This window comes from Kogia breviceps, chromosome 2 (genome assembly GCF_026419965.1).
Source record: "Kogia breviceps isolate mKogBre1 chromosome 2, mKogBre1 haplotype 1, whole genome shotgun sequence".
NCBI classification, from domain to species: domain Eukaryota; kingdom Metazoa; phylum Chordata; class Mammalia; order Artiodactyla; family Physeteridae; genus Kogia; species Kogia breviceps.
In genome coordinates this window covers 122,842,067-122,864,088 of record NC_081311.1, presented here as the reverse complement: position 1 = coordinate 122,864,088, position 22,022 = coordinate 122,842,067, and the positions used below count along the sequence as shown (strand labels likewise).

The 22,022-nt window shown below is 40.9% G+C and overlaps 1 protein-coding gene across 38 annotated transcripts in view; it reads left to right on the top strand.

Moving 5' to 3' along the window:
- Positions 1 to 22,022, top strand: part of NEB (nebulin) — a 229,531-nt gene that overhangs the window by 155,688 nt on the left and 51,821 nt on the right. For all 38 annotated transcript variants that reach the window (XM_067026027.1, XM_067026025.1, XM_067026024.1 and 35 more), the window contains 22 exons: positions 604 to 915; positions 2,251 to 2,355; positions 2,480 to 2,584; positions 2,958 to 3,065; positions 3,865 to 3,972; positions 4,074 to 4,187; positions 5,274 to 5,471; positions 5,862 to 5,966; positions 6,667 to 6,771; positions 6,868 to 6,972; positions 10,283 to 10,390; positions 12,586 to 12,699; positions 13,016 to 13,213; positions 13,550 to 13,654; positions 14,171 to 14,275; positions 15,089 to 15,196; positions 16,503 to 16,610; positions 17,787 to 17,894; positions 18,450 to 18,554; positions 18,658 to 18,762; positions 19,775 to 19,873; positions 20,213 to 20,323. In XM_067026027.1, the coding sequence (XP_066882128.1) occupies positions 604 to 915; positions 2,251 to 2,355; positions 2,480 to 2,584; positions 2,958 to 3,065; positions 3,865 to 3,972; positions 4,074 to 4,187; positions 5,274 to 5,471; positions 5,862 to 5,966; positions 6,667 to 6,771; positions 6,868 to 6,972; positions 10,283 to 10,390; positions 12,586 to 12,699; positions 13,016 to 13,213; positions 13,550 to 13,654; positions 14,171 to 14,275; positions 15,089 to 15,196; positions 16,503 to 16,610; positions 17,787 to 17,894; positions 18,450 to 18,554; positions 18,658 to 18,762; positions 19,775 to 19,873; positions 20,213 to 20,323 (2,739 nt within the window). The remainder of the gene's footprint in view (positions 1 to 603; positions 916 to 2,250; positions 2,356 to 2,479; positions 2,585 to 2,957; positions 3,066 to 3,864; positions 3,973 to 4,073; positions 4,188 to 5,273; positions 5,472 to 5,861; positions 5,967 to 6,666; positions 6,772 to 6,867; positions 6,973 to 10,282; positions 10,391 to 12,585; positions 12,700 to 13,015; positions 13,214 to 13,549; positions 13,655 to 14,170; positions 14,276 to 15,088; positions 15,197 to 16,502; positions 16,611 to 17,786; positions 17,895 to 18,449; positions 18,555 to 18,657; positions 18,763 to 19,774; positions 19,874 to 20,212; positions 20,324 to 22,022) is intronic.

Here is a 22,022-nt window from a genome sequence, read left to right as displayed (position 1 = left end):
GGGTCCAGTGGACGGAAAGTTACTAAAAGGAGATATCAAGGATAGGGGGATTCCTGCTAAACTCTGCTAAAATTTAACAGAATTTTTGCTAAAACTGGGCTATGCAGCCCCAGCAAAGATAGAGACCAAAGTGGAGTCCTCATCAAGAAGAGGGCCCAGGGGAGCCTGACTAAAGTTTGATCAATGAGAGAGTCTGTCAGTACTTACGTGGTTCTCCTTAAATAATTACATCTACTGAGTGAAATAATGATTATTTTATTTCTTTTATTTTATACAAAAGATTTATATATAATCTTGCAATTATTTCGTGCAATCTTGTTGCTCTTTTACTTTAAAAAAAATATCTTTATTGGAGTATAATTGCTTTACAATGTTGTGTTAGTTTCTGCAGTACAACAAAGTGAATCAGTTATATATGTATACACATATCCCCATATCCCCTTCCTCTTGAGCCTCCCTCCCACCCTATTTCAATGTTTTTTGATATTTAGTCTTGGGGGAGTAACACGAAAAGCTGGGAGACTGAGTTTGCTGATGTTTCAAGCCCCCTTTGCCTTGTTTGCTTGTCAAAGCTGATGGGATCTCTGTTCCTCTTCCCACCAGCTGAAATACAAAGCTGACCATGTCAAGCAGAAAGGTCATTATGTTGGTGTCCCGACGATGAGAGATGATCCTAAACTGGTTTGGTTCGAGCACGCAGGCCAGATTCAGAATGACAGACTATACAAAGAGCACTATCATAAAACAAAGGCCAGAATCAATATACCTCCTGATATGGTGTCAGTGTTGGCGGCCAAGGAGGGGCAGGACCTTGTCAGTGATATTGATTACCGCAATTACCTGCACCAATGGACATGTCACCCTGACCAAAATGATGTTATTCAGGCAAGGAAGGCCTATGACCTACAAAGCGATGTAAGTGATTTTTGTTTCTTAATTATCTAGAAACGTATGGTCTACTCTGAGAATCGTAAGCAGCATTCTAGAACCACCAGTCTATGACACTTGGGACCATAAATACTTAGTTTGCTCTCAGAAGGTAATTAAGACTGGATATGAAGTAGAGAAAGGTTGGGAGCAGTGACGGACAGCTTTGCCTACTCACTGTGCATTTCTGAATAACTTTCAATGTCAATTTTTTAAAAATCTGCTTTTGTACCATCTCTGCCATCAACAACTCCTCACATTTGCATGGAAAATTATCAACTGATTTAAAATAATAATTGGCTGGGTTGGGAGCTGAGATGGAGTTGGGATTTCGGCTATATTAGATGATAGTATAGTCAAGGACCTGGGAATGCCACCTTCTTGCTTTGCTGAGCATCTCCTTCCTCATGGCATTTATGACGGAGTTGCTTACAAGGAATCAAAGCAAAGAGGACACAATGTACTGATGAGCTGCATGAGGCCCAGAATCCCTTATGCAGGGTTTAAAGCTGGGATGGAGAATAGATCTCAGGCCACCTCCCACTGAAGCCTGAATCAAGATCTCTACCTGCCACCAGCAGTCTTTAGGGAACAGAAACACAAGGCGTCGATGTGATGCTCAGGTGTGCCAAGGAGCTAACCCTACCTGGGTCTTCTCATCATTACCAAAACAGGAACAGGATGTCAAAGACTGCCTGCAGCACAGGTGGTGAACTTGAACATCCCATCTCCCTGGTTGCTGCAGGAGGATGACCACTCTGAAACTTTAAACAGATTAGCAACTCCTCTTCATTTGGTGTGGGATGGCCTGAGAGAATTCAGGAAGTGAGGGGGAAGGGTAGAGATGGGCTGGAGGGATGCTTCCCCCAACCCTACAGTACATGAGCATTTACTTGTGTGATTTCCTTTACTTAGTCTAAATGCCCCCATTTATTTCTATGTAACTATAACTTCCTTGTTAAAACCTTCTCTTATGCTCACCGATGAAAACAATGGTCCCTTACCCTCAACTCCCACAGCATCTGCATGGTCTTCCTCTCATAGCCCTTAACCACTCTGCACTTTCTAAGTAACTTCTCTTTACACTTAGAGGCCTTCCTTATACTTATCCCTCAAATAACCTTCCATAGTTCTTCATTTATAGTAACAGTCTCAAGAAATGTTTCTCAGGTGTACAGATGAAATCATGATTGAATCAATGAGACAACAGCCACTAGAGAGAAAACCCTAAAAAGCTTCTGAAAACATTGTTTCTAACCTGCTGCCTGTCATCCTGTGCCTGAGTCATTTATACCTGCATCATGTCTCCCTTCCTGCTCTCAGAATGTCTACAAAGCTGACCTGGAGTGGCTCCGAGGCATTGGTTGGGTCCCCCTGGATTCTGTAGACCATGTGAGGGTTACCAAGAACCAGGAAATGGTGACTCAGGTAAGCAAAGCCTGTTCTTCTTACATAAGGCCTGGCCTCCTTACCTGCCATGTGGAGATATGTACCTATCCCCATGTGGGAGGGCGGGGGGACACCTGTCTTAATCGTCTCTATTTCTTGGCAGATAAAATATAAGAAAGATGCTCTTGCCAACTATCCTAACTTTACAAGTGTGGTGGATCCTCCAGAGATTGTTCTGGCCAAGATGAACTCAGTCAATCAAAGTGATGTAAGTTTGCTTTGTGTATAATGAGATACACAAACTGGAGACTTAGTTGTCTGTAGTTGAACAGGCTTGCGTAACTCCAGATAACTGCTTGTGAGACGATAGGGAGTAAATTATAAGAAAATCTTTTGGGGAGAATGTCTTAAAAGTCACTAGTAGGTGGTATACTGTACCCACTTTTAGATAATATCTAAATAATTATCCAAAACTTTCCATTATATTAGTTATAATATAAATTGTATATCATATAGTGAAATTTAACCAGTTAGTTAATCTCTAAATGTAGACTAATTATTATCTTGCTAGGTAGATCTTGTGAAACTTTAAATATACATTTAGAATAATCAAAGGTTTTGTTTTGTTTTTCTCCCCTCAGGTGAAATATAAAGAAACATTTAATAAATTAGTAAAGGGCAAGTATACCTTTTCTCCAGATACACCATATATCACCCATTCCAAAGACATGGGAAAACTCTACAGTACCGTAAGTTCCGTTTTATGTGATATACAACTCAGTTCCGAATTTTAAGCTCTTGTCAGTATTCACATTCTTGGCTGATTTTGTGAGCAGCTGAACTTATAAGGAGATCTGTTGTTTTTGTTGTATTTAGTCTTGTTTATTAGAAGTAGCGTATTATTCAGGGCAAATAGTGTTATCCAGCTGGTGTTGTTTGAGCCTCTGTGATGTGCCAGGCCCTGTGAGAGGCACTGAGGAGCTAAAGATCAATGAGACAAACCCTCCAGGAGCCCCTGTAAGTGAGGGAGACATTCAGATAAAGAGAGAGACAATAACCTAACAAGAGCTATGTCACTTCCGGGCGCACGTAGGACCAAGCAGCTACCAACAGAGAGAAGAGAGGAAAGGCTGGTCCCTCTTTAGCAATCATGTACATATATCTCCAGCCAACAAGTGGAGGACTTGCCCTCCAAATTTTAATTCAGCTACTCTAAAGGTGATGTGTGTGTAGCGTATATGTGTATATGCCGAATGGGAAGCGATCTTTGGTGATTCTCTCTCTGTGTGCAAATTTGTTTTCACTTTTATTAGAATTGTAAATACAGTTAAACTCTGTTATAAAATGCCTCAGGGTCTGTAGATTTAATTTGCAACAAGCCCAAAGACTCTGCCCTGTTCTTAAGTACGCACAGTAACAGCTGTTAATGAAGATTCAAGCCTTGCCTTTAAACATGAGTATTTTACCTTGATTTTACCATTTTCTTTTGAGTGGCATCTGAAAGAAGTTGAATGCAAACTTTTGTTGATACACCTTTCTTTGTCCTAGATACTGTATAAAGGAGCATGGGAGGGAGCCAAGGCCTATGGCTACACCTTGGATGAACGCTATATTCCCATTGTTGGAGCCAAGCATGCCAACTTTGTGAACAGTGAGGTCAGTAGGACTTTTTCCTTTCATAAGTTTGAGAGTCTTTCCAGCCACAAAGGGCTGGTTAGAAAGTCCCAGTGATTTTCAATGTTGCACCTATTTCACAGCTTAAATACAAGGAGACCTATGAGAAGCTGAAGGGTCGCTACCTGGCTGGAAAAGAAATCAGTGAGTTCCCCAACGTGGTTCACTGTCTGGATTTCCAGCAGATGAGGAGTGCGGTAAGCAAAGTTCACTGTAACAGAGGGTCTGCACACTTAAGTATAATACTAGTCTGCCTATTTATAATCTGCCCTTTGGTTCAAGATTAGCTGGGGGGGGTGGGATGGTGAGGAATGAGCCAGTCTTGAGACTGTCCCCCACTCCTGCCAGTTAGCCCTGTGCACCTCTGATGGCTGTGAGTTTTCACCCTTTCCCTCCTGCCTCCTCCAAACACGGTGAGGGCTCTGTATTTGGACACAGGAGAAAACAAAGTCACTCTTTACCCTGTGTTATAAAAGGATGGGAAATTTTTAAAGAAGAAGAGTATATTAAAGTGTCATTTTTTTTAACATCTTTATTTGAGTATAACTGTTTTACAATAGTATGTTAGTTTCTCCTTTACAACAAAGTGAATCAGTTATACATATACATATGTTCCCATAACTCTCCCCTCTTGTGTCACCCTCCCTCCCACCCTCCCTATCCCACCCCTCTAGGTGGTCACAAAGCACAGAAGTGAACTCCCTGTGCTATGCTGCAGCTTCCCACTAGCTATCTAATTTACATTTGGTAGTGTGTATATGTCCCTGCCACTCTCTCACATTGTCACAGCTTACCCTTCCCCCTCCCCATATCCTCAAGTCCATGCTCTAGTAGGTCTGTGTTTTATTCCCATCCTACCACTAATCTCTTCATGACATTTTTTTTTTTTTTTAGATTCCATATATATGTGTTAGCATACGGTATTTGTTTTTCTCCTTCTGACTTACTTCACTCTGTATGACAGACTCCAGGTCTATCCACCTCATTACAAATAACTCAGTTTCATTTCTTTTTATGGCTGAGTAATATTCCATTGTATATATGTGCCACATCTTCCTTATCCATTCATCTGTTGATGGACACTTAGGTTGCTTCCATGTCCTGGCTATCGTAAATAGAGCTGCAATAAACATTTTGGTACATGTAAAGTGTCATTTTTTAACCTTAGTCTATTCTAAAGGTATTGATCTATGTTGAAAATAAGACTATAAAAGAGATTGATCAGAATAATTTACATTTAATTCCTTTCTTATTTTTGTCTTTAAAAATGTATTATTCTTTAGTTGAACTACAGAAGACAGTATGAGGACACCAAAGCAAATATTCATATCCCCAATGATATGATGAATCATGTGCTGGCTAAAAGGTGCCAGTACATCCTCAGTGACCTGGAGTACCGACATTACTTCCACCAGTGGACACCTCTTCCAGAAGAACCCAACGTTATTCGGGTCCACAACGCGCAGGAGATGTTGAGTGATGTATGATGTCCTTTCTGCAGGTTGACTAAGTTACAGGCTTCACCCAGCCCTGCCTGGGTCCCCGTGTTCTAATTGTCCCTGTATTCCTAAACCCTGCTGCTTTTCAATACAAAGTCGTATGAGTAACCTTTTTTGGTGTAAGGATCCCCTTGGAGCAATGAGGCACCTATGTTAAATATTTTATCTGTTCAACACTAGACTAAAACTTAGCTCTTGCTCTCTTCCTAAACTTCTTTAGGCCAGGGCGTTAAAGACCCTCCAGGTGTTGAGAAACCCACCCTATGACTGCTAAGTACTAAGCACAGCCAAGGGCTGATAGGAAATTATCAAATGCTCGATTGTAAATTCAGTTAGTACCTGTCACCTTTCACAGTTTCTTCTTTCTTGCAGAATGTGTATAAAAATGACTTGAATTGGCTGAAAGGCATTGGATGCTACGTTTGGGATACACCCCAGATCCTCCATGCCAAGAAATCATATGACCTCCAGAGTCAGGTGAGCCATCTTCCTAGAGGGACTAGCTCACCGTGGATTGATGGGCTCCATGGTGCTCTCAGTGGAGTGATAGCAAGGCTGTCCCTGTGCCCCAGAGAAAGCAGCTTTGACAGTGAATGATCTAAGGGAGCCAAAGGCCCCTGCCCAATAAGACCTCTCTGGTGGCCTGTTCTGGTGCTGGACTTCCTCAGTTTGAGTCTCTCCTGTGATTTAAGGCTATAGACATTTACAGCAGAAAGTTATCTGGGAGGTGTTTCAGAGTGAACTACTCTCAAGCATCTATACCTTAGCTGGTCAGGTTAACTGGCAGGGAGTAGAATGCACATGCATACTTTGACCATAAATAGTTAAGTCTTGAAGTAAAAAGTAGACATTTGGGAAATTTCCCAGCAGAAATTCAGCTTGGATAGGGCAGACTAATGGAATGTTGAAATTGAGGGGCTGCTGTCAGGGTTGGAGTATAGGCATGGAAAAACAACACAAGGAAGAAGGGACACGGCAAAGATCTAGACTCCACTCTTGGTCAAAAGAAACTGTTAGTTTTGACAGCCATGCAAAGTCTCAAACTGTACAATGTATCCTCTGTTAGGATTAAAGCAGAAACCCAGAAATAAAGGTACATCTAAGTAGGCACAAACTGCTAAAGCTGATGGAAGCCCTGCATTTTACCATTTTCAGTGACTTTTCTTTTTCTTCACAGATACAATACACGGCAGCAGGTAAAGAAAATCTAAAAAATTATAACCTGGTCACAGATACACCGCTTTACGTGACTGCTCTTCAAAGCGGCATTAATGCCAGTGAGGTGTGTCTTCCTTGTACATAGGACAAGGACAAGCCATTATTATCTTTACATATTGTCAAACAACAGAAAAGAATAACCCATACTTTTTGTCTGTAGGTGAAATATAAAGAAAATTATCATCAGATTAAAGACAAATATACGACAGTTCTAGAAACGGTGGATTATGACAGAACCAAGAATCTGAAAGATCTGTATAGCAGTGTGAGTTGAGTTCTCTTTCTTTTCTCTGTATTTGAGTTACCTTTTTCACCTTTATAGACAATAAGAGATGAAAAGGGACAGACAACCTTACCCCCAAAGGTCTTTCCAATCTTTTTCCCGGACCTTTAAATTCCTACTTTATCTCGTAAGTCCTTATGGTTACAAGTAAATCAGCCCCGATTTGAATATTGTTCTATTTCATGCACTTGACACAAATTCACCAACTCCTTCCTTATCGCAGACGGGTACACTGTTGAAGCTCTTTGTTGACCCTAGACTTGTTTTTCCATGGCTTCTCCCTTGGCCAGTGACTTACAGACCAACAGAGGCACACTTTTTTTCCTGCCTCTGAATTGGTTACATTTTTAAACTTCATTTTGAATTAATTTTAGATTTACAGAGACACTGCAAAAATAGTACAGAGAATTTCCTCATACTTTTCTCTATAGTGCAACTATCAAAACTAAGCAATTAACATTGTGACAGTGCTACAATGTTAATTATAGGCTTTATCCAGACTTGACCGGTTTTTCCACTAACTTGCTTTTCTGTTCCAGATGCCAATCCAGGATCCCACATTGCATTTTGTTGTCGTGACTCCTTAGTCTCTTCTAATCTGATAATTTCTTAATCTTTCCTTGTCTTTTTCTCATCTTGACACTTTTGAAGAATACTAGCCAGTTATTTTGTAGAATAACTGGCTAGTATTCTTTCCTCAATTTGGGCTTATCTAATGTTTTCTCATGATTAGATTAGATATGTTTTTGCAAAAATAACACAGAATTGATGCACCCTTCTCAGCACACCATAGCAGGTGGTACATAATGTCAGTAACTTGTGATGACCTTCATCACTTGGTTAAGTTGCTCTCTGCCGAGATGCTCCACTGTCAAGTTACTAGTTTTACCTTTGTTATTAATAAATATCTTGGAGGAGATCCTTTGGGACTATGCAAATATCCTGTTTGTCCTTATACTTTCTCTCGTATGTTTTAGCATCCATTGATGGAGCTTTCCTGCAAGAATTATTACTGTGGAATATGCCTACTAGTGATTTTCTCTTTCCCTTTTTTCTTCTATATACATTTATTAACTGGAATTCTTCTGTAAGGAAGAGCTGTTCCTTCTCCACTGTTGGTTTCTTTACATATTTATTTGTATCAGTGTTGGCTCATGGGTATTTATTTTATTCTATGGTAGAGTCTAATATTATTGTTATTTATTTTGTTGCTCAGATGGTTTCAGCGTTGCTATGGGGAGCTCTTTCAGGGTGACTCCTGTGTCCCCTTGATACACCCAAATCACTGTGTTTTTTGAGCACTTCCTTACTGCTTGGCACCACAAAATGTTCCAGGCTCATCTGTATTTTCCCTGTTCCAGACCTGGAATCAACCACTCTCCAAGAAATCCCAGTTTATTCTATTGGAGAACGGTATTTGAACCAAGATTTAAGCACTAAGTGTGCTCATTACTACTAGGATGTCATTGTTCCTAGGCCCTCTAAATGGACAGAGCTTAGAAATATATGCATGTATACTAACCCATGTATGCATACATATCTGTATCTATTTTTATACTTACCTAACTGTATCTATATTTTAAAACCATGAGTTCATACTGATACCTTCAATGCAATTCAACACCACAGGGTTCATTCTAGCCTTCACCCTTTCCTTATGTGTAACTTATTTTTCCAACTTGTGACTTTCTGTTTCCTTTCCAGTCAAAAGCCTGGTTCTCATTATCTATGATATATCTACTTATTTGTGCAACCCTTGTATCCACATAAAGTATTTTCAGAATTTCTAACACACACCTGTGAGAAACAAATTTACTAACTAGAGTATGGTACTTTTTAAAAAATAAATTTATTTTATTTATTTACTTTTGGCTGTGTTGGGTCTTTGTTGCTATGTGTGGGCTTTCTCCAGTTGCGGAGAGCAGGGGCTACCTTTCGTTGTGGTGCGCAGGCTTCTCATTGTGGTGGCTTCTCCTGTTGCGGAGCACGGGCTCTAGGCACGTGGGCTTCAGTAGTTGTGGCACGCAGGCTCAGTAGTTGTGGCCCGTGGGCTCTAGGGCACAGGCTCAGTCGTTGTGGCGCACGGGCTTAGTTGCTTCGTGGCATGTGGGATCTTCCCAGACCAAGGGTCGAACCCATGTCCCCTGCATTGGCAGGCGGATTCTTAACCACTGCACCACCAGGGAAGCCCTAGAGTAGGGTATTTTGTGTGCAGTTATATTTGCCTATATAGCCTTAGAGTATCCAGTCAAGTTGCCATTTTCCAAATTTACTTAAGTCAGTTGTTTTCTTCGCCACTTCCTTCACTGTAGTCTTGTTATACATTTGTATTACAGTCAGATTTATTTGCTACAGTTTGTATTCCATTTCAGTCACCACCCCCATTCTGGCTGATTCTTCGGTTGGTTGTTTTAATTTGCATACAGTAAATTTCACTCTGTGGTGTGTAGTACTATGGCTTATGACAAATACATAGAGTCATGTTTTCACCATTATAGTCAAGATACAGAAAAATTCTGTATTACCTCCACATTGTCCCTTTGCTGCCTCTCTCCTCTCCCCTGGCATTCACAGAGCTGTTTTCTGTCCCTATAGTTTTACCTTTTCCAGAGTGTCACGTAAATGTGATCACAGTATATGATATGTAGCTGTTAGGTCTGGCTTCTTTCTCTTAGCAAAATGCATTTATGTATTATGCACATTGCTACCTAAATCAGTAGTTTATCCTTTTTATAGCAAAAACAATATTCCAAACCACAGTTTTTTTTTCCATTCACAGCTGAAGGACATCTGAGTTGTGTCCAGTTTTTGACAATTATGAATAAAGCTGCTATACACATTTGCATATAGGTTCTGTGTGTTCATAACTTTTTATTTCTCCTGGGTAAATAAATACCTAGAAATGGAAACAAACATTTTTTAAATCTTTATATATATATATATATATATATATATATATATATATATATATATTCATATATATTTTAATGTTAGTGGTCTTCATCCTCCAGGAATCCTAGACCTATGAGGGAATGAATATGGCATTGAAACCTCTGATAACTGTCAAACTGTGATAAGTGCTATGGTAGAGAACAAAATAATGGACTCTGAAATTATGGTCATGACATTAAACCCGTTATTCACTTAGGAGTGCTTGGCTCCTACAGAGTGAGAAGATCTGGGGATTGCTAGGAAATGTCTGAGAAGGACAAAAACAGAGGAAAAATCCGCTGCTGGAAGCTAGCCAGATTGCATTTTTCTGTGTTCACAAGAGGATTTTTAACCCCTATAGAACCTGTACAAGGAGGCCTGGGATAAAGTGAAAGCCACCAGCTATATCCTGCCTTCCAACGCCATGTCCCTGACACATGTCAAGAACCAGCAGCATCTGGCCAGCCATGTAAGTCAAGTACAGATATGATAACCTTCCCACCACCCTTTACCCTTCCCTGCCCTCCACTTCCAAAATGTTTCTGGCTGATTCCTGTGTTGCCCAGAAGGACCCCCAGCATTTGCAAAGGGGCACACCAGCAAATAGTTCCAGTCACTTGGTTATCACAAAGTCTGTGCACTTATGCTTCCTCTCCAGAGCCCTGAAGTCCAGAGAGAGTCACAGACACTTACATGAAGGACAGTGATGTGACCTTTCCTGCCTGAAAATGACATGGATGGATATACTCTATTTTAGCCAGAAATGGGAATAGGTAGAGGACATAATATGCCATACAAAATACTCTTTTCCAATAGAATTATGTGGACATTTCTATAAAAAATAAACCAATGATGTACAGCAGAAACTAACACAACATTGTAAATCAATTATACTTCAATAAAAATTAATCTAAAAAATAAAAGATAAATAAATTGTACCCTTAAAAAAAAACAGTAAATGTGGTAACTAGTTATTGCACCAGACCCAAATACATGATTTAAAAGTAAATCATTATCTTTATCACTATGAAAATTTTAAAATCTTGAAATTCATTTTTTTTAAACAGAACTTTTCTTTGGTATAGACATAATTTTTTTTAAATCCTAAATCACATGAGCTGTTTAAATATAGTATAGTATAAAATCTTAGCACTTTTAACCCTTTATGCCTAATATGTTCTTAAGTAAAACTTTTTATTGTAAAATTCCCTATAACCTTCATTGCAGTTCTAATAACCCTAATTCTCTTTTAGAAACTTTACTTCTGAGACTTTTACTTCTTAATTATGAACACTTTATGTAACACTTTAGACCAGTATTTCTCAAATCTTTTTTTTGACCATGACCCACACTGAGAGATTTATTTTATACTTCAAGTCAACACACACACACACATACACACACACAACTGAAGTTTTTGTGAGTGTCTTCTGATATAAACAATTTACAGAAGAGTACTTATCGCTACACTAAAGGCAGTGCATCCTGATCTTTCAATTCTGTTCTCTTCACTTAAATGCTAATGACCCAGGAAACTGATTTCACTACTGTTTAATGGGCCTAGAGAGTCATAGTTTAGAAAAAGACTTTGTTAGACAATATGTGGAATTAATTTTTACCCAGAGGAAAAATTAAATCTATATGATTTTTCCCAGAGCCAACTCTATTTGGAAGATTGCAAACAGACTAGCCCAAAGGAGCAAGCTTTTCATTTGGGAAGAGAATTTGTTTTGTAGATAGGATTCAGAAAGCTCAGCAAAGACTTTTTCCTTTAGTCATGAAAAAAGTCACAGAATACTATCTTCTTTATAATTGAAGAATAGCTTAGATGTAAGGAGTATGTGAACTAATGTTACAGAAAATTCTGATGGGAATTTTGTTTAGTTTCCAGTCAGTGAAGGGCTTTACTGGAGTTCTGTGTGTATATATATATATATATATATATATATATATATATATATATATACACATACATATACATATACATACACACATATACTCCCATCTTTCCTTTCTTTTTTGACTGAGATGTGGGTCTCTGAGTTGTGAGAGAATTGTTATTTTATCATGTGCTAGGAGATTGGATCTCAGCCTCTGTGATGGTCTTACTTCCTAATTCATGAAATCATGAAGCATTAATTAATAGACAATATGGCTTAAGAACTAGATGTTGGTTTTCCCATAGAAGTTAGTTGCACTGTATTTTTGGAAAACCTTGTAGAAACTGAAATTCAAGGATTGAGTCTCTTAAGCATCAGGCTTGTCAGTTATTAAAAAACAAAGAAATTCCTGAGTACATTTTTCATCTTTCACTTATGGTTAAGAAAAACAAAACCAATATCACAAAAGAGATCATTTAAAAATTACATAATCTTTAAAAGTAGTTGTGGTAAAGCAGAAGTACCAGTATTGGTACAGGGGTTTTAAAACCGGTACCTAAAGAACGTTTACACACAGTCTGTTCTAATCCTCAGGTAATGTGGAGGCAGGCACTGTGCCACCTCTGCCTGTGAGCACAGACAAGGAAACAAGCTCAGAGAAGTGCTGACCCCAAGGTGGCCCATCTTAGAGTCGGGTCCTTCTGTTAAGTCTCATGCGTTTTTAACAATCCAGATCCATTACTCTTCAAAACTGTTTTTCTTCCTTTGTATTTTCTCTCTATAGAGCAAATATCGGGAAGAATATGAAAAGTTCAAAGCTCTTTATACTTTACCCAAAAGTGTTGAAGATGATCTGAACACAGCACGGTGCCTCCGAGTTGGCAAGTTTAACATCGATGTAAGTGACCCCAAAGGCTGGCTTCAAAAGTCAAGTAATGGAGCCACAAACTATAAATCAGAACATGTTCTGTTCAACAATGCGTATGGCATTGACCATGCACGTGTGAGGAAGCTAAGTGTTCTTTCAGCCCATACTGCTTCCCCCACTGCCATGAATCTGTAGAAAGGGTCAGAAACTTCCAGTCCCCACCCTGCCCCCAACCAACTGCTGTAAATTGGTTTCCCTGACCTCTCTGGTGTCCAAGAAAGGCACGTATGGCCATGATTCCTTGCATAATTCCCTGTGTAACTGGCATGTTACGTTATCTTCACAGCGCCTGTACAGATCCGTTTATGAGAAGAACAAGATGAAAATCCACACGGTGCCCGACATGGTAGAGATGGTTACCGCTAAGGATTCTCAGAAGAAAGTCAGCGAGATCGATTACCGCCTTCGCCTCCACGAGTGGATTTGCCAGCCCGACTTGCAAGTCAACAGTCACGTCAGGAAGGTCACAGACGAGATCAGCGACGTAAGCCCATTGCTTATGAAGATCTCCCCTCCCCAGGCCCATACGCCCACCCTGAAGAGAGACTGACTCACCTCATTCTTCACCTGGTTCTTCAGCTCAGCCCTCTTCCAGTATCGCTTTTCTATACACCCATAGGTCTGTCAGGAATTCGGAGCCATCCCTGGAAGCAGGGCTCTCTATGCTGATGTCTCCAGGACACCCACAGCTTCAGGGCATAATGTCTTGCTTTTAATTCCACAAGGTCATCCTGGGTCCTGAGGGTGTCCATGTCTTTGGTGTTAAAGTTACAATAAAATTTTCTTTTTCTGACCTCCTCCATCTGATGCAATCCCCTAGATTGTGTACAAGGATGATCTCAACTGGCTGAAAGGCATTGGTTGCTACATCTGGGACACTCCTGAGATTCTCCACGCCAAGCATGCTTACGATCTACGCAATGATGTGAGTTTGCCTTGTTTTTTGTTTTTTTAGCTCTTTAAAGTATGTTTCCTTCTTCCAAACAATGCAGATGAGCTGTCCCATTGTCCTTTGTTGGAGAAGGGACCCCTGGCTCTTCTTTCTCGCCACCTTCTGAACTATTTTGGATATATTAATACACACATAATCCTCATTATGAGAAAAAACTCATTTGTTAGGAATCTTTGATGCTATAGATGGGGTCTATCTGTAAAGAGGATTGGCTAGGCAAAATAATACTATAATCAAGATTTCAGGAAGAAAGCTTAAACATTCCTAAGAAAGCAGTTGTCAAGCCTCCTAGAAGACTCAAAAAGATCCATGTGACTGTAAGCATTGATTACACCTATTGTTATAAAATTCAAGTGCATGTTAGTCTGTTGAATAAGGGCTAATGTATGTAAATGCCATGAGTTAAAAGCAACCAAACCCTCTTTGAAAACCAGCAATTTCTAATATAATGAATGGTCTAACACAGGCTTATTTTCTTACTTTCGGCAGATCAAGTACAAAGCTCACGTGCAGAAAACAAGGAATAACTACAAGTTGGTTACTGACACTCCCATCTATGTCCAGGCTGTCAAAAGTGGGAAACAACTAAGTGACGTAAGCGCCCACTGGGAAAGCTACTTCTGGGAGAGTAAAGACAGGGCCACTGCTCCAGCAGAAGTGGGAAAAACCAAAGTAGGGCAAGGCCAAGAGTTGGTGCCTTAGAAAGTACTTAAGAGTCTGCTCTTATTTCCTAAAACCTGATATGTTCCATCAGTTTCCTGGGTTGGCCTTGTAAGTGATCCAAATCTATGAAATCCATGGATTTAAAAAGCTTTTAGAGCTTGCAAGGTTACTTTTGTATCCTTGTGTTGTAAGCAACGGTTTATGCCTCGTAGTATCAGCCTTCTAATACATCAGTGCTGGAGGGGAAGGTCCCTGCAGTTACAGATGTGGCCTCTACCACGCATAATCGGTGAGGCTTGAGAGAAGCTCTTAATCCCCAGAGCCTCAGCATCCTTATGCAGATGACTAGAAAGTGGATAGAAAGCACCCACTGTAATGGCACAGTGACACAGAGCAGGCTGCCCTTTTTTTTTTTATTAACCCCAAAGGTTAATAAACAAATATTAAATCTCACCTATGAGTCAGGACGTGAAAACTTATTCTTTTGGAATAGGTAGTGGTAAAATGCCCACTCTTCCTCTTCTTGTGCCTGAGCTGACTCTTCCACTGATTTTTCAGTGTGGGGTCCATACCCTGGCTGTGGTCCTGGTGGACAAGGCACAGTATATGAGATAGAGTTCCCAAGGCAAAGGGGAGCAGGCTATTATTTTTTCTAATAGGAGACTTGGGTTTGCGTTTACTTTGCTTCTTTCTAACCCTGCTGCCATAGTCCACTCAGCTCACCCTGCTTCTCTCTGCACCTAGGCCGTCTACCACCATGACTACGTGCACAGCATCAGAGGCAAAGTGGCTCCAACCACAAAAACTGTGGATCTGGACCGGGCCCTTCATGCATACAAGCTCCAGAGTGAGGTGAGAAATGAGACCTGGACAGAGTGCCCAGCAGAAATCCAGGGCTCAGCTGACGAGGGCCAGGCCTCCGTAGAAGTGGCCTTGGCTTGGGCATCCTCAGCCTTTACAATTTACATCCTGACCTTGTAAATTGTAAAGGCTGTTTCATTCACATGAGCTAAACAAAGCAAAACAAAAAAACAGTGCACTGCTTGTCTTCCCTCTTGGCTGAGAGCAAGCGGTGGGCATTTTTGGAGCAATGCTTGCATAGAAGTTACATAGAACAGGGTCAGTCTACTATCTCTGCTCTCAAAAAGCTTAAAATCCGAGACATGATGACAAAGACAAGGCATATAATCATAAAAGACTATTTATTCAATACAATAAGAGATAAAGCTAGAAATTGCTGTTGGAATTCAGAAAAGAAGGAAACTAGATTCCACTCACATATTTAATATCCCTGTTTCTTTGTTATCTGGTGGTGCTACTTTGGTCTCACCTTTAATGCTACTATCCTATACTGAATGTTAAAAATAATTTGGTTTTTAATATTTTAAATACGATTTTTACTCCTTTAGCTCCCCTGAGAGACAGACTATTTCAAATCACAGATAGAAACTCCTTTCCTCCTTCTGCCAGGAATATGAGCCTCCTGATCTGACAGCCTAACATCAAGACACTGTATTTATGGGGCCCTGGGGGCTTCCAAAGATGCGTCTTATAATTACGACTATCTCGGGGATTGGTGATGGCTTGAATATCAGCTAAGGGTAGGGTTAACCACAGAGGTGGCACTAGCTGCCTATTTACTTTTCCCAAATTCTTGCTGGTTGCCATGCAGTCAACCAGGCATATGTTTAGAAACACAGAAGAATTATTTTCTATAAACCCCTTCACTCATTGCTCTTTTTTTGAAAGCAATATGTTAAGAGTAATTTGATTCATTGCTTGACTCTTAGAATTTAGTTAATTTCTTCTTGAAATCAATTCAGTGAGTGTAAGTACACTACGTATCAAATTGAAAACCTGGATCTGACTTGTTTCTTTTTTTTTTTTGGTGGTACGTGGGCCTCTCACTGTTGTGGCCTCTCCCGTTGCGGAGCATAGGCTCTGGACGTGCAGGCTCAGCGGCCATGGCTCACAGGACCAGCCGCTCTGCGGCATGTGGGATCTTCCCGGACCGGGTCACGAACCTGTGTCCCCTGCATCGGCAGGCGAATTCTCAGCCACTGCGCCACCACCAGGGAAGCCCTGGATCTGACTTGTTTAACTTAGATCAGTCATTTGATGTAGCTCTCATTTAACCTGCTCTTCTTTATCCCGGCAGAATCTGTACCGAAGAGCTGGCCTGCACTCCCTGCCCACTGGATATAGGCTTCCGGTTGACACCCCTCACTTCAAACACACCAAGGACACCCGATACATGAGCAGCTATGTGAGTGGTCTCCTCTTCATTAAGATGGGGCTTCAAGTGGGAAGGGGAAGACACTAATATTTGTTAATAGTCTATTCTCATCTGCCTAATCACACCTTGAAGTTTCAACATGATACAATGGTGGGAGCAGGGAAGGGGAGACGGTGTGTTTTCTAGGGGTGCTGCTCCTGCAACTCGGCAGTGCCTGGGTAGCCCAGTGGATTAGCGTAAGATTTTCATGGGGTTGTATCTGCATCACTCAATTACCTTGGCTTAGGGATCACGGCTGCCATGATGCCTCTACTTCTTTTGGCCTTAGCACAGAAGCATCCTGAACTATCCCAAGCCATCTACTGGAAATGCAATTTCATGCATGCACTACTGCTGTGTAGTGATGGTGTTGTCTTCCTTCCGCAACATTTCTTTGCAGAAGATACAATATCACCGCATGTTCCTTTGAAAGGAAAGGCTCTGATACATGCCTCGCTACTTACCCTCTGTGCCCATTTCATAGAAATCTCAGAGGGGTAGTCAGACTCTCACTACCTGAGAGCATTGCCCAGGCATTAGCTCTGATACCAACCTTTCCCACTAGTGTCAGGTTCGGACTTGGTGAACAAGGCCTGAAGAAGCGTAGGTTATCCCAGTGACTCTGGCCTTCAGGTCATACCCACAAACCAACCATCAGCTGAAGAATGAGCTCTTCATTCCACATTGCCCTCCAGAGTCCTGGGAATCAAACCTGCTGACCAGCAAGGTCCCATAGTCTGTGGCCCAATAATATGGTTTCCAAAGCAGAGTCAGATTTAATCATCTAACATCATTTTCTAAATAGTCTATAAAGCCATTCATCCATCAGTCTTACAATTAGTCCCTTGTTTCTGCTTTGCATTTCTTAATTTCCTAGCCATATTGGGACTAAAAATACAGGTTTTTCTTGCATTTTGCATACCTACTTACAAACAGATTTAATCTAGGCAACCCTGAGTTGTATTCCTTTCTGGACCTGGCTTTATTAGCCAACAAATAATTTTCAAGACTCAGATTATTACAAAAATTTTGTCAATGACTTTTTTTCATACTTAATGCTTAGAGAGTAATTTTCAAATGAAAGCGACAGCCCTTTTGCATTTGAGAAATGTGACGCTTACCCTCTGTTCACCCATCAGTGATCTCATTCTCACTTTGCTTCTGCAGTTCAAGTACAAAGAAGTTTATGAACACATGAAGGCAAATGGGTATACCCTTGGACCCAATGACGTCCCATTTGTCAATGTCCGAAGGGTCAACAACGTTACCAGCGAGGTACTGTAAATGTTAATTCTGTGGAGGAGTTTCAAAGACCATGGCTTTGTTTGAAATGCATTAAGAATTAATTTTATTTCAGCTATAAACTTACACATCAGAAAGGAGTAAGGAGATCCTTTTTGTCACCATTTTGATACTGATATCCTGTGGCAATGTTTTTTTTTATTTTGGTAATGCCATTGTAGAGACCCACCCCATCCATAGATTATAATGCAAATTAATTCCTTCTTTTGACATTTGTATTAAAAAATCTTTAGTCAGGTTGCATGTTAGTCTGACTCATGAACCTGGTTTTCTATGTAAACTATTGGTCTGAATATCTAACCCTACTATCCAACCATCTGATAGAAAGTGGAAAGACTGTGCTCAAAATTCTTCACCCAAACAAAATAAATATCACTTTCTATTCTTTCTAATTTCAATCATTTTCTGTATCCTTAATCTCACTTCTCATGGCTCTTTAAATATGTGCAATATTTGATTGTTGATTAGTGTATAGATGCCCTCATCATCCTACACTAACCATCTGGAATGGTTTTCCCTCCAATGTAGAGACTGTATCGACAGTTGTACCACAAACTGAAAGACAAGATCCACACAACTCCCAACACGCCTGAAATCCGCCAAGTCAGGAAGACACAAGAGGCTGTCAGCGAGGTGGGTATTTTCTTAGGAGAGAGGGGAGGCCGTGGAACCCAGGGATGAATGTCAATCATTCGGTCTCTAATTTATGTGTTTATGGGCATTTTCTTCCCTGTAGTTGATTTACAAATCAGACTTCTTCAAGATGCAAGGCCACATGATCTCTCTGCCATACACACCCCAAGTGCTCCATTGCCGCTACGTGGGAGACATCACCAGTGATGTAAGCATCTCATACGGGTCTTTCTGGAAGACTCTTACAAGAGGCAGGCTTGCTCTCAGCATGTAAGCCAACCAGTCTTTGAGCAGCCTTTTGCATTGAGTAAACTTCTAAACTGAGTGTAGAACTTGAAGGTAAAGCAGTGTGGAAGCAGGACCCCACATCTCTCCAGCTATGGAAATAGTAGTAAGAGGACCACTTGGGAGATACAAGAATGGCTGACCACCATTCTACATTCAACACCAAATCATTACCAAATCCTCACTCCAAGTGGCCTCTGTCCAGGTAATGTTTAGTATCTTTCTCCTACTCACCCCTGCTCCCACCCACTTCAGCTACTTCTTGCTGAAATTTTTTTTTTCTCCTTGAATGTTTACTTCTCATAAAATATTACTCCATTTGATCTATGGTATTTTTCATCCATATAATAATAAAATAAAGGCCATATACTCTTCTCAGTTCAGGGTTAGTAATTTAAATTTTTAAAACCTATGGGACTTCCCTGGTGGCACAGTAGTAAAGAATCCGCCTGCCAATGCAGGGGACTTGGGTTCAAGCCCTGGTCTGGGAAGATCCCACATGCCGCAGAGCAGCTAAGCCCATGTGTCACAACTACTGAACCTGCACTCTAGAGCCCGTGAGCCACAACTACTGAGCCCACGTGCCACAACTACTGAAGCCCGTGCACCTAGAGCCCATGCACCACAACAAGGAGAGCCACCACAATGAGAAGCGCACACACTGCAACAAAGAGTAGCCCCTGCTCGCCGCAACTAGAGGAAGCCTGTGCGCAGCAACAAAGACCCAATGCAACCAAAAATAAATAAATAAATAAGTTAAAAAAATTTTTTTTTAAACCTATGACTTATTTGAGTTCAAGCAAACTCAGAGTACAGGGTGGGTGTGTTGAACCAAAATGAAAGATCCATCACTAAAAAAGTATCACTGCTCTGTCTTATTTGTTCTTGATTTATATTTGCTCGTGGCCAGCTATATTTCTATGTTTGTGACACAGATTAAATACAAAGAAGACTTGCAGATCCTGAGGGGACTGGGCTGCTTCCTGTATGACACTCCTGACATGGTCCGCTCCCGGCACCTGCGGAAGCTCTGGGTGAGTGCACGCCGTCCCAACACGCAGCTCCTCCTGCACAGCTTCACAGAGCTGGGCAGAGGAATCTTGTCTGTAGCTTCTGTTAAGGGGAAATTTGCCATTAACTCACTGAGCAAGTCATGACCCACTCAAGATGACCTGTGCCTCCTAAAAAAGGTAATGAGCTTAGTTAAATGACGGTGGTTTTTGGTCCTGCTTGGGAAGACCTCCAGGACACGGGGGGGGGGGGGGGGTCAGTGTGGCTGGCACATGCCAGCTGTTTGAAAGACAACATGTGACCATGACATGCAATTCCTGAAGTGATTAATCAACTTGTGTTTCCATTGTTGTTTTTTTAAGTCCAATTACCTATACACTGATAATGCAAGGAAGATGCGAGACAGATACAAAGTGGTGCTCGACACTCCAGAATACAGAAAAGTGCAGGAATTGAAGACACATCTGAGTGAAGTAAGTAAGCCTGTCACCACAAGGGCCTCCTTCCTCTAGTGATCTTTTTTTAGGTAATTATATTGGGCCAAAATCTCCCTTCTGCCTTTAATTACAGAGTGGCCACCCTGTCTAAACAAGTCAGTTGACCTCACTTTGCCTCAATTTACTTATTTTGTCCCTTTTTAATAAGATGAGGCTATTGATACTTGCCCTGCCTATGACTAGGACAGCTGAGAGTTTACATGATTTTATAGATTAGAGAGTCCTTTGGTCTTACACTATTGTTGTCTCCAAACTGAATTTATTTCAAAAATTTCTCTCTCATTAGTTCCTGCTGTCATGATTAGGAACCCTAATCATGGCAGTGCAATTTGAAAAGTTTTTCAATGGCTCTCTGCTCTGCTGCCCACTCAGGAAATTCCAAACAACTTAGTTTCATTTTCATCTGCCCCACCTGGCACCCAGGCTCCTGATTTATTGCCATTAGTTGTGCATAGATCTGCTCCTCTCACCTACGTTGGTCCCTTGAGGGTTGACCCCGCATCTTATTTAGATGTGTATCCTATAGTGCTTTGGCCATAACAGATGTCCGTGTTTGCCAAGGACGAAATGTGCTTTCTAAAGGTAAGGGCATCCCACAGATGCAAATGGTTGCTTGTATTATAGGTCAGTGGGCCATTCTCATTCAACTCAGTCTGTCTTGTGGCCTCATTTATCAGACTCCATAAAGCTGTCAGGCCACTTCATCGACTCCCCTTTCTTAATAACTCTGATGGCTGCTGTTTAGGGATCACTTATGTCCTTAGACTTAAAGAAGCCTTGGCAAATCAAGCGTTGTCCTCAATGGAGAGGATGTGCAGCCTCCTACACTTGGAGTGAGCCAGGGCAGAGGATGATTCATTCTTCAGCTTTTACAAATGCTACATTGAGCACATTTGCTTTCCTGAGCACTTCCCTCTGTTATTTCAACCAGTGCTAGCACTCAGATAGGAATGCGTATGGGGTTTCTTCTCAATAAAGGTGCCTCTCCACGCTGGCTAAGTATCAGAATCATCTCTGAAATATTTTAAAACTACCCTTGAGTGGGCTCCAACCTCAAGCCCCATGCTAGATTCTCTGTGTCTGGACATCTGCATATTTTTAGCTGCCTCACAGATGATTCTAATATTCAGGCAGTATTGGGAACCACTGCTTTGAAGTATCACATCTCTCCTCCAGCCAATAATTAAATAATTAAAAATTGTTTGGTAACTTAAAGTGCTAATTGGCATCTTTTGAAATACCTTTACTCCTCTCAGCTCTCTGGGTTCAGAATTATCTAAAACTTTAATATCTCTTCTTCCCAATTCCTATTGGGATTTTGTGCATATTATGCAACAACATTGAGGAAGAAAAATAGATATTTTTTAGTAGTGCAATTTCTCTCACACTTGCCTCACTGTGGAATGACCTGAGCTTGAGAAAATACCGATTTGAGCAACTACCCTGGATTCAGAAGGTCTGGGGTAGAGCCTGCAAATATGTTCTTACTAAGGGTTCTTAAGGATCAGGTGAATTTTTTTTTTTTTAACATCTTTATTGGAGTATAATTGTTTTACAATAGTGTGTTAGTTTTTCCTTTACAACAAACTGAATCAGTTATACATATACATATGTTCCCATATCTCTTCCCTCTTGATCACCCTCTCTCCCACCCTCCCTATCCCACCCCTCTAGG